Genomic DNA, 12,411 nt, shown 5'->3' on the forward strand with positions numbered 1-12,411 from the left:
CCCTTTCCATTGTCCCAGAGGCAGCTGATAGCAGTCTTTGTTCCCTTCTGCAAGTCTTCCACTATCCCCTCCCTGCCCTACAAGAACTCTCCAACTCCTGCTTGTGTTTTGACATAATTCACACCTACCTGGTTGCTGAAGGGTAAGACCCAGCTGTTGATGCTCAAAGCTATTAGCCAGGGCCCAGGTTTCTTCCTGCATTGGCAGAATGCCCACCTCAGGTGCTCTCAGACCCCACATTTAGAAGCCTATTGATGGCCTTGGTGCAGAGGATCAGTTCTCTGCTGTCTGTTGGTCATCTGAAAACCCCAATTTAGAGATGTCTGGGTTTTAGGGTCTAGTTTCTTAGCAACCAACAGTGTTTACTAGAGCTAAGCTCCCTGCTTGCCAGTCCCAACTACAGAGCTGGGACCAAGAAAATACTTGAAGTACTTACAACTGGAGCAGAAGCAGGAGTAATTGGTAATATCTGACAGTTTAGAATGCAGAGTGTGGTGGGACTTGAATTATGATTCCATACACACTCAGTGTGGATCCTTCTGCCAAACCCGGTTGGGAGCGCTAATGCTGTTTACCCAGACTGGGCCCTGTTGCCACCAGAATGTAAGTACAGAAACTTTCCACACTAGGGGATGGGGGGGTGCATTGGGGGAAGAGTCGAGGCTGTGGCAGAACACAGGCAGTGTGGGGCCCTTCAGCATCCCTGCACCATTCCTGTATTGCCTCCGATCACTGCACAGCAAGGCATCTTCCCTGCTCTGGGGCAGCCATGCCATGCACAATTGGGGCAATGTCAGCTCCCCTGCTCGACTTTTATCACTAACTTCCTGTGAAGCACCTGCAAATGATAACACCAAGAAAAGGGTAAAAATCATACAACGAGGAAGTCCAGTTAGGGCAAAAACTACCTTTCATATCATGGTATGCCATACCTATCACATTTTTGCTGCTCAAGTCAACCAAGGCCACTCCCGTATGGTACCCAAATGCCCAGCCTAGCATTTAAACAGGTTTACGTGGCTTTAAGGACATCAAGTTCCATTTTCCATCATCATGGTTCCTTGCCCAACATATTCTTACTTCCAGAATCCAGCTTTTACTTCCAGCTCATTTTTTTTTTTTTTGCGACAGAGCCTCAAGCTCTCGCCCTGGGTAGAGTGCCGTGGCATTATAGCTCACAGCAACCTCCAACTCCTGGGCTCAAGTGAGTCTCCTGCCTCCACCTCCCAAGTTGCTGGAATTACAGGCACCCGCCACAACGCCCGGCTATTTTTTGGTTGCAGCCGTCATTATTTTTGGTGGGCCCGGGCTGGATTCGAACCCGCCAGCTCAGGTGTATGTGGCTTGCGCCTTAGCCGCTTGAGCCACAGGTGCCGAGCCTCCAGCTCATTTCTTGAAGGAGGGGTTTAAACCAGAAAGGCAAAGACAGAAGAAGAAAAAGTGACAAACAGGCACAAAGGCTGCTACAGAGCTTGGTTTTTATTGTTATGTATGTTTGTCCTTACCACCATAGGCCACCCAGGCCTCCAGGGAGGAGCAGGCAGCAAAGACAGCTCCAGATGGCTCTATGCTGCCACTTTGGGCCTTGGGGCTTATAAAATGAGCGCTGTGGGTTCCACCTTCCAACATGAAGTGTAAACTATCTTACAGACTTCATCAGGAGGGAGAGATGGCTGAAGGCACTTTGAGCAAAGAGCAAACCCAATGTCCGAGTTCATTTTCCTCTGGTTACTCTGATGAAGTCTGGACACGGCTCTGATAGAGAACCAGCCCTGCTGACAGCTGGGGTTAGTGTGCCGACTGGGCCGGGCAAAGGCCCCACTCACTGGTAGAACTTCTTGTTAGGATTGTTGGCATAGTCAATTAGCAGCTGGCATGGGGTGAACTGTTTTCCATAGGCATCCTCATACTTCCTGAGCCGGTCTGCTATCTTCTGAGCACCGTACAGATCTGTGAATCTGAAAGGCCCTGAAGGGAGAAATAGGATTTTGTTGAAGGAGACAGCAAGGTGAGCTCTAGAATAAAGAGAGCTACCTGCCCATCCTGCAAGACCAACCTCCAAGACAAGGTGGGAAGCCTAGCCCAAAGACTGCTCCAATGTCTCCCTCTGCAGGAGTGGCCAAGATCCCTTCCTGCAAGCACATGACTGCCTCATTCACAAATCTTGTCAACAGGCGGTACTGGATGTCTTCATCAGAGGAGCTGCCAAGCCAACAGAAGACGTGGTTAGGTAGAGGAAGAGGAAAAGGGGAAGAAAGGATGGGTGCCAGGGAGCTCTGTGGGCCAGTCAGCACTGACCCTTCTACTCTGTAGAGAAGATGCTGCCAGCCTTTCCCTTGGAAAAAGAGAGTCACTCCAATTAACATGAAACTGAGCACTCAGAACAGAGCCTGGCACTGAGGAGATAATCAGTACCTCTCGATATTTGTGAACAGTAGATTGTTCACAAATGATCACAAAGGCCTGGGAGAGGAAGAGGCCTGAGAATCCCTCCTTTCAGCTGCTCTCTGGGACCTGCTCAGGGGGGGCTGGAGCAGGAGGGGCCTTCACCAGGCTCAACCCTGTTGTCACCTTGGCAGAGACTGAGGGACATGTGCAAGGGCTGTGCACTTGTAAAACTGTGCCAGCATCAGAAGCGTTCTTTCCATTTAGGTAGGGTGGTTATAAATAAAATGGGAGAGGGGTTGAGAAGGTTTGGGCTGCTAGAGAAACATTTGTTGCCAGGCCTTAGCCACCCAAATGGACTTACACTTCAGACTTAGGAGGCACCTTCAGACTTGCCAAAATACCGTCCATGTCAGAATTCAAGTTCTTATCCTTCACACCCTCCTGGTAGATGTAAAAGCCCTTCCCAGACTTACGACCTACAAAGAATCAAGAAAATGGTGTTTGTTCTCAGAACCCTGGCCTGAGAATTCTTCTCTCTGCTGGTCTGCCATAAAGCTCTATAGCTTGATACACCCCAATACATAGATTTTTAATACCCAGACACACACACTTGACCCTAGGATGTGTAGGTCCTAATGTTGATTTTGCTGTCATTTTGCTGAGAAAGCAAGTCATCTCTCTGAGCCTCAGCTGTGTAATCTGTGCTGAGAAGTTTCACTTTCTCACCACAGTGCCAGACAAGATAGTAACACCTGGATGCAGCATCACACAGGAGTAGAGGCTGTGGGCAGGATGAAAATGCATGTCCATCTGGCATCACGCAGGCCAGAAAGCTAGGGCTCTGCTTTTTGCCCATAATGCATAGGCCCAGTCTAAGAGGATGGTCTCACAAAACCATTTTTTATTTTTTGCAGTTTTTTTTTTTTTTTGGCTGGGGCTGGGTTTGAACCCACCACCCCTGGTATATGGGGCCAGTGCCCTACTCCTTGAGCCACAGGCACCGCCCACTAAACCATTTTTTAATTCCTCTATGACAAAGTCTCTGCCCTGTATAAGAAAACTCTGCCACAGGGGCCTTCTATAACCCTTTCGTCTCAGAAAACTGTTCAGAGGTTTGTAACTAATGGTGCTACTTACGTTCCCCTGAGGCTACTCACCCAGGAAGCCCTTGGACACCATCTGTGTCAGCAGTTCTAGGCTTCCACCTCCAAACCGCTCCCCAAAGGCTTTGCCTAGATCTTCTGCCACATGTTTTGCTACATCCACGCCAACTTCATCCACCAGTGTGGCAGCTCCCACAGGAAAGCCAAAGCTTGTTGTCAAGGAATCCAGCTTCTTGGGGTCAACTCCTTCCTGAACGGGAAGTGAAACAGGGACCTCAGGGGAAGGCCAGCCCAGATCCCCCCAAACAAGGGCTCCCTGTACTGGTCCCCATACACAGCCTTGTGCAAAACCCACTTCTCTACACGGCCTTGTGCAAAACCCACTTCTCTTCTGGGTGGCCCCTGGCAAGCCCAGGACTAGTTCAGGAAGGTACAAGAAGTTTGGGGGCCACAAGTAGAAAGTGTGAGCTTTCTCTAATCTACGGTACTTTAAGGAGATGAATAAATCATTTATTAACATTTCCTTCTTGTTTGTACTTCTAAATCTTAATAATAAGATTTCATGGCAGACGGGGCAAAATGGGCCAAACACTACAGAAGAAATGCTGTCTTAAGAGCAGCACTGCAGAACCCCACAATCTCAGGGTCTGGGGGAGTGCTGACTAAGAAGGATCCCCTCCTTTCCTGCCAGAGTGACCTGGACAGCCACTGGGGGATCTGTGTGCTGTGGAAGCAGATACAGCACCAGTCAGGTCAAGCAGGCCCTGTTGTGGATGCTCCCTGTCTCAGGGTGAGGTGCAGAAACAGCAGAAAAGATATGTCAGGAGGCCTGTGGCTTGACAGAGTAGCCCAGGGTAGAGGAGGGGAGGTTAAAGTTCTGCTCCCTTCAGTGCCCCGTGACTACCCACTGCAGAGGAAGGGCACAAAAGATATTCTGGACAAGAGGCAGGAATTGATGTGTCAGAAGGAAGCCTGCTCCTTTTCACAATGGCAGTGTTAAGAGGCCTGACTGAAGGAGTGGAAGGCAGAGATGGTCCAGAGAACAATACTAACCTGGAGTATTCGGATGACTTCAGACATCATGGGTGCAAGACACCTGGTTGTGTAGAAGCCAGGCCCATCCTGCCAATGAAGAGAACGTGAGCTCACTGCAGCCCTGTTGCTGGTGCTACCCAAGTTTGAAACCAGTCTCCCTTTCTCAGGGTCATTTGGAAGTTATTTCAAATTTAAAGTGATTTACAATGTCAATCAGAATTCTTAAAATTAAATTGCAGGGGAAACCATACCAGGGGTGTCCTGGCTTGAATCAAACAGCACTGCATATAGTTTTATGGCTAACATCATGGTCTGGAATGGCTAGGAGAACCTTGCCACTTCCCAGACAATGCCCACTCCCACTCAACTCAGCAGGACAGAGTCAATACCACTGTCCATCTTGTAGACAACCCAGGGAAAATCATACTCAAAGCTGAGATATTTGCCCTAGAATAGTTATAATAAGTAAGCCTGGAGGTAAAAGGATTTTTAGAACTTTCTTTCTTTCTTTTTGGTTGCAGTTCAGCCGGGGCTGGGTTTGAACCTGCCACCCTCGGTATATGGGGCCGGCACCCTACTCACTGAGCCACAGGTGCCACCTGAGTTTTAGAACTTTCTAAAATCTGCCCCTCTGTTACATAGCTCCTTACCTTAACCACAATGATGACCTTCCCCTGCTTGAGACCGACTGCTACAGCTGAAGCAGTTGTATCCTTGGACGTTTTCGCCGTTGTGATAATCTCCAGCAGCTGCATCTTGTCCACAGGAGAGAAGTAGTGCATGCCAATCACCTGGCGGGGGGGGAACAAAACCACCAGCCTAAAGCATGCAAGCTGAGTAGGGAGTTAGCATTCTTTCTTTGCTAAGCAAATATTACAAAGAAAGGCGGTTGTGGTATAGGAATACTGCTTGGAACAGTCAAGTGGTTTGGTCTCATGGTTCTTCAATAAATAGCTTAGTATGTCAGGGAAAGCATATCGGAATCTTCTTCCATTTGCTTCTGAGGCTTTTCATGAAGGACATCTGATCCTACTAAAAATCAGTACCAATCACAGCTAAAGGTGACAACAGATTTATCAGGGAAGAATGGATTACAGGCTCGGTGCCCATAGCTCAGTGGTTAGGGCACCAGCCACATACACTAGGGTTGCCGGGTTTGAACCCGGCCCAGGTCTGCTAAACAAAAATGATAACAACAACAACAAAATAGCTGGGTGTTGTGGTGGGCACCTGTAGTCCCAGCCACTCAGGAGGCTAGGGCAAGAGAATCGCTTAAACTCAAGAGTTTGAGGTTGCTGTGAGTTATGACGCTACGGCACTGTACTGAGGGCAACATAGTGAGACTCTGTCTCAAAAACAACAACAACAAACAAACAGGGCGGTTTCCTGTGGCTCAGTGAGTAGGGTGCTGGCCCCATATACCGAGGGTGGTGGGTTCAAACCCGGCCCTGACCAAACTGCAACAAAAAATAGCTGGGTGCTGTGGTGGGCACCTGTAGTCCCAGCTACTTGGGAGGCTGAGGCAAGAGAATCTCTTGAGCCCAAGAGTTTGAGGTTGCTGTGATGCCACAGCACTCTGCCAAGGGCCACAAAGTGAGACTCTGTTTCTAAAAAAAAAAAAGAATGAATTATGGTTCCACTTATACATAGTGTTAGTGATGCTGATGGCTTAGGTGACAGGAGCCACTTTTCTGCAGGGAAGGGACAGGCAGAATTAATATGCTGGACTGGCAGGGGTGTATTTACATTTTATAAACCAGTATCTTCTCTACTTAAGTTCTAAGACTTCACCAATGAGCCTGAAACAGTAAACCATTTTAGGGTTTTTCTCTGTTCAGACTTTACCTTCTCAGGTCTTTTACTGACAGCAGCAATTTCATGGATAGGCAGAGCAGATGTGTTACTGGCAAAGATACAATGTTCTGGAATCACCTGCAGGGAGAAAGCATTAAAGAATGTGTTATGGAAGCCAAGGAGATGACTAGAGGCCACAGCAAAGCTAATGAAGAGACACATGGGCCCAGCTCACCCTCTCACTCACAACTGCTCAGATGGTAGAGGTTACTCAGCCAGACACTTAGGGATCACCTAGGGCCTTTTGTGTTGGTGAATGTGTTGACTTTGTTCTTTTCCCCATTCAGCCTTCCTCTAGTTAGGGTCCACTGTAAGGTCACCTAATCCTGATCTGGAGACTACATCTCACACTTGAGTCAATGAGAAACCTTAGATAAACACTGAAAAGATGGCCCTGAATCACATTTCATTCATTTCCAGACCTAGCATGGGTGTCAACCCCTTTTCTTGTTTGGATTCCCCCCCACCCTACTACCCTTCACCTATGTAAGAGCAAGTCCTCACATACATGCCTATCTCATTTTATATAGTGTGTTAATAAATAACAGTGTAGCACTAAGTCTACAACACATGAATACTACTAACTATCAGCTTTATCAACCTGGAGAATAGTCTCTACTGCAGACTGTCACAGCATTCTGGCCATGATCCCAATTTATTCATGTTTTTATTCAGATGCTTGAATGAAAATTATAGAAGGCGCACCTGTCAAATTTGTGCAAATCTGCGTCAGGCAGAATCCTAACATCAGAGATGAGAATCAAGGTTGAAGATACCTTTAACACATTGAAAAGCTGAGCATAAAATAAGATCAATTATAATGGAGATTAGAGTACTGCATTAAGATTAAAAGAAAGGAAAGAAAAGAACTGTATAGGTAGTTGATGTTAAAGAGACCTGGCTTGGCAGTATTTGTGACAAAGACTCCATGGTTTTAATTATTATTATTTTTGTACCTGACGTGCTATGTAAGTAGCCATAACATACATAACATTTTAGATTTTATATATTTTATATATTCTTTCTACCTAGAGCTGGTATTGATTTTCTTACTATCTGCTAAAAATCAACAGTTCCCTGAGTGCACGGCCCTCTTCCTGGCTCTGCTCACGTTCCCTAGTTTCTTCCCACTGGGTACTGCGCCATCACACACCTTGTCTCTTCCTTCTCTTTACCATCTAGGTTCTGTCCCATCTCTTTTCTCCCTTAACCTTTATGTTTCAATTTTAACTACTGTATTGATTTATTTCCAGCCAACACTTGTTTTGATTTGATCCCTTTTCTCTTTTCTTTGACCACTCACTTCCCAGCTGCTCAAACTAACAAGCTCTTCCCTCTTCTGATACTTCCAAATCTAGGTTTTCCAAAAGCAAATTCCACATCCTCGTTAGTAAGTGCTCTCTCTCCATCCTCGCTGTGTCCGTTTTTGATGCTCTGAGGATCTACCTATCCTAGCTTGGCAGTGCCTGCAAAGCCCTGGGAATGTCACCTAACTCTCTAAGCTGAAGTGCCACTGGGCACAAATGGGACATAAATCTACCAAGTTCCGCTAACTTCTCTCCTTCGGGTGAATCTAGTATTACACTTTGCCTAAAGAACAGATTTTGGAATGTACGTTTCATAAGAGGAATTTGACCCGGCAGAGCTCTTTAGTTCCTAAACCTCCTTAGATCCAGGCAGAGCTCTTTAGTTCCTAAACCTCCTTAGATCCAGGCTTTAGTGGAGCAGAGACTGCCCCAGGTAGAATACTGCCGGCTGCTCCAGACACCCAATGTGTTGCCAAGTCAGTACCATTTACAAGCCCACATTCTGTTTATGCAACTGCAGGCTAGTCTCCATCTGGGCCCTACTCATGCCTGGATTACTGACATTTCTGTTTCTCTGGGCTCTCTCTTCATACCACCTAATCCAAGTACTCATTTTGTTTGTGTTATCCCATCTCAAGAATTGGCTACACAGAGCATTTGGGAGCCGAACCAAAGCAGCATCTCTATAGATCAAGCCTCTGGAGCCACTGTTTCTCCCCTGTTTTCTTTGCTGCCTAGACCTGAAGAGGTTTGGTTATGGCTTATAGCCAACAAGAAAATCTGAAGACACCTGGCTCTACTCCATGAGGTTATTTGTATGTTTGGGTGACTGAAGTCCCGCATCAATAAGGCTAGTGTTTACGTTAATAAGCTACTTGATTTTCTTCCCACAGGCTTTACATATGACTTTTATAACATATGAAGTGTGCATGAGCTCACATAAAAACTTATACTTAGAAATGAATAGTCCTATAAAAAGAACTGAGTGTCCAATGGGTCCCTTAAAAACTCCATCTCAGCATCCTCCACTCACTACACAGGATTCGTATACAACAGAACCCTACTCACCGCTTCTACTTCCTTTAGCACTTTGTGTTTGAGACTAAGGTCCTCAAAAACAGCTTCAATCACCATGTCGGCCTTTTCAAAACCTTGGTAATTGAGCTGCCCAGTCAGGTTGCTAAAGATGGCATCCCTTTCGAATGATGTTAGAGCTTTCTTCTTCACTTTATCATTCAACCTAGAAAAAACACATTCTCAGTCAGAGAGGAAAAAAAGAAAACTAATGTTTATCAAGTGTCTGTGGGCCAGATGTATTACATGTTTTGCACCAGCTCTGTGAGGTAGTTATTACATTATCCCCATTTTGAGGGAGCTGAGTTGCTCCAAGAGGCTCAGAGGGACTTGTAGTCAAATAGCTCATTAAGGGAGGGTACTAACATTCAAAGACAGGATGACCCTCAAGTATATATTCTTTCTACCTCTAAATGCCCAATTTACACACACTGTATTGCTCATAAACCAGTGAAATTTGCCAAGAGAAGCAAATAGCATGACTACTACAATGGCAAATGGCAAAACAAAAGAGCAGTTCTGATAATTACCTACAGTAGGGGAAGCAGCTGACCTGTGTCTTAGACCACATGCTTTTATCCTTGTTTACATATCATTTTATGTTACTCTGTAATTGTTATCTTCTAGAGGACAGAGACCATTCATCACCCAACAGCACATCGCATTGATTACATAAAATATTAACTCAAGGTTTCTTCTTTCCCATAGGAAACTAAAAAGGGTTCTTGCTACTCAGACATTTAACTGATTATTTTTTATTGCCAAGGAAAACAGGCTCTCTTAGGTTCAATCTGACCACACATTCAGAATAAATGATTTAGAGTTTTCCTCTGGGCGAATAATGAAGCTAAAACACATTCACTAATTTCCTTAACCAAAAGAAAAATTAAAGCCACAAGATAAGTTGGAAGGAGTATTCAATTAAGGTCTTAAAAATATAGGTTCAAACCTCTTGCTTTCTGACAACCATGATAGCAGACAGCAAGCAAGATACTTGTCAGAGCTCAAAACATTATTAGTTGCTCTCATTCCTATGCCTGATGAAGCTATTTCCAGGAAAGGACAGGAAACATCATGTCCCTAGTAAGCACCATGGCCAGCGGCACTCTTCAGAACCTGATGTTTCTCAGACAGAAAGGGGAACCCAGGATGGATCAAGGGTGGAAGCTATGCTAAGGCAATAATTTCTTTTTTTGTGACTATAGGAAATGCTGTTTGGGATGCTTGGATGCTGGCTTCAGGGCAATGCTGCTATCTAGCACATGCTATATATATATATATATATTTTGTTTTGTTTTCTTTTGTCAGAATCTGTTACTTCAACTCCTTGTTACCTTACAATAATCTGCCAACCTAATGAAACCTGCCAGGTCTTGATCAGCCTCTTGGTAACAATATATGAGCTTCCCTGCAGAAAAGGGATAACAACATGCTTAAACTACATAATCCATTTACAAATACAAAAAAAGCCCACTCAGCTAAAGTCACATTCAGAACGGTCTAAGTGCAGCCAGCTTGTCCATTAAACGTGAGCAGAAAATTGAGCTGAAACCCACCCCCAGTTTGGCCAAGCTGCTGCTCCATTTATCCCCTCTGCCAGACAGGTAGTAGGGGGGGGACCTTTGGGGGGTGGGTGCAGAGGAGGGAGAATAATATTCCTCCTTTATTAATCCAGAGGTAGGATAGAGATGGCTATAAAACCTTAGCCACTGTGGACTCATCAATTACTGCTTCACTTTGTAATGGCAGTCAGGAAATACAAGGCACAGTGTTCTGACTGTGGCCCTCCCTTCACCCTGGAGTTCCTGTCCTCTTTATCACATACTAACTTCAGCCCTCTCAACAGAGACACGGAGGCATGCTGCTCAATAATCCATAACAGCATAGTAATTACATGTGTTCTGGATCAAAATCTACACACCTGAGAATTTCTAGTCTGATAGTAAAGCATAAACTAAATGGTATTTAAAAATATCTACTAGATAAGAGTTTCCCTTCTGCTGTCAAAGACTACAGGTTCCAATGGTATTAATGGTCTATCATACCTCTAACAAAATGAAATGAAAAGCAGAAATTAGCATTTCTAAAAATCAAAAGAAACTTAACTATGGAGTATCCAGTACTCATGATGTTTGGGAAAAAGGAATCTGTGATGGCAAAAACCAACAAGAAAAAAACACTCCAACTCCTGGCAAAGACAGAGAGTAGGCTTACCCTTTGAACACCTGCTGCTGTCCCCGGTCTAGCCCAGTCTGTGTGGCATCTTTAAGTATAGTCTTTAGTCCCTTATCCACGGAGACCTGGGCAATGCCAGCTCCCATGAGCCCAGCACCAAGAATAGCCAGATGCCTGCAAGGGAAGGACAAAATGATTTTTGGTAAACAACTCTTACTCATTTCAGTACAAGTGGAAGTATGCCCAACTTACCATTCAATAAACCAACTAAAGCAGGCACAGCTATGTTTTAAACAATTTTAAATATAGCTTTAATAAGTGAATGATTTTTAAAGTTAAAAGCAAAAATCCATTAGGTCTAAAAGAATTGGTCTAACCAAGAAGATAGAATTATATTCATCTTCAATCATGCCTGGAGATCACTGAAAACAAAACAAACCAGTTGCTTAAAGTCAACATTGAGTATTTTTGTTTTCCGAACAAAAGCCAACTTGCAACACATGCCCAAGGACTTTTTCCCATTATCTTTCATTTCTCCTGAAATCTGTACCTTTATCACCTCTCACCTGGATTAGTTCAAAAGTCTCTATGTTCAGAAGGATTCAAACCATAAACACAGAACAGTATTTAACCTTATTTATGGTAGTTTTTTTTTTAAAGGAGAATAAGAACGCATTTTGTGTGTGTGTGTGAGAGGGATTTGCTGGCAAGTTAGCTTTAGCTTAACAACTGTAAAATCTAAAACTAAAACAGAACCCACAGCTAAAACATCATTCATATTTTAACTGTTATACTCAGCTTCTTAACATCAGAACTTAGATGAGGGCTTGATATTTGGTTTAACGTTCGTCTACAATAGCACAGAGTTAAAATGAACACATTTCACAATCCACTGAATTTCTGTGATTAACATTTCAGCATCCCTGAAATGCCCTGCTTGTGTAATTACTCAACAGGTTAACATCTACGGTGTCTGATGCTTTACAACTCAATTGTTTTTTGTGTGGGGGTCTGTTTTGTTTTCCCCTGGGATAGGGTCTTGCTTTGTTGCCTGGGCTTGAGTGCAGTGGTGTCATTATAGCTTACTGTAACCTCAAACTCCTGGGCTCAAGCGATACTCCTACTTCAGCCTCCCAAATAGCTAGGACTATAGGCACATGCCACTATGCCTGACTAATTTTTCTATTTTTTGAGGAGACAGGGTCTTGCTCTTGCTCCAGTGGACTTGAACTCCTAGCCTCAAGCAATCTTCCTGCCTTGGCCTCCCAAAATGCTAGTATTATAGGTGGGAGCCACTGTGTCCAGCCTTATAAGTCAACTATTGAATGATAGAAACACAGAAATGTGGTTTGGGGCGGCGCCTGTGGCTCAGTGAACAGGGCGCCGGCCCCATATACCAAGGGTGGCGGGTTCAAACCTGGCCCCGGCCAAACTGCAACAGAAAAATAGCCGGACGTTGTGGCAGGCGCCTGTAG

At 44.8% G+C, this 12,411-nt stretch overlaps 1 protein-coding gene across 1 annotated transcript in view; it reads right to left on the reverse strand.

Annotated features, from left to right (window-relative positions):
• Positions 1–1,441: 1,441 nt before the first annotated feature.
• The window catches only part of HADHA (hydroxyacyl-CoA dehydrogenase trifunctional multienzyme complex subunit alpha), a 49,462-nt gene continuing 38,492 nt past the window's right edge, over positions 1,442–12,411 (reverse strand). Inside the window, exons 12-20 of the mRNA XM_053588195.1 lie at positions 10,976–11,110; positions 8,756–8,927; positions 6,372–6,458; positions 5,177–5,317; positions 4,545–4,613; positions 3,546–3,741; positions 2,750–2,864; positions 2,057–2,202; positions 1,442–1,968 (exon numbers count right to left, since the gene is read on the reverse strand). Coding sequence (XP_053444170.1) covers positions 1,823–1,968; positions 2,057–2,202; positions 2,750–2,864; positions 3,546–3,741; positions 4,545–4,613; positions 5,177–5,317; positions 6,372–6,458; positions 8,756–8,927; positions 10,976–11,110 — 1,207 coding nt within the window. The 3' untranslated portion in view covers positions 1,442–1,822. The remainder of the gene's footprint in view (positions 1,969–2,056; positions 2,203–2,749; positions 2,865–3,545; positions 3,742–4,544; positions 4,614–5,176; positions 5,318–6,371; positions 6,459–8,755; positions 8,928–10,975; positions 11,111–12,411) is intronic.

Source organism: Nycticebus coucang, chromosome 4 (genome assembly GCF_027406575.1).
Source record: "Nycticebus coucang isolate mNycCou1 chromosome 4, mNycCou1.pri, whole genome shotgun sequence".
In the NCBI taxonomy this organism is placed as follows: Eukaryota; Metazoa; Chordata; class Mammalia; order Primates; family Lorisidae; genus Nycticebus; species Nycticebus coucang.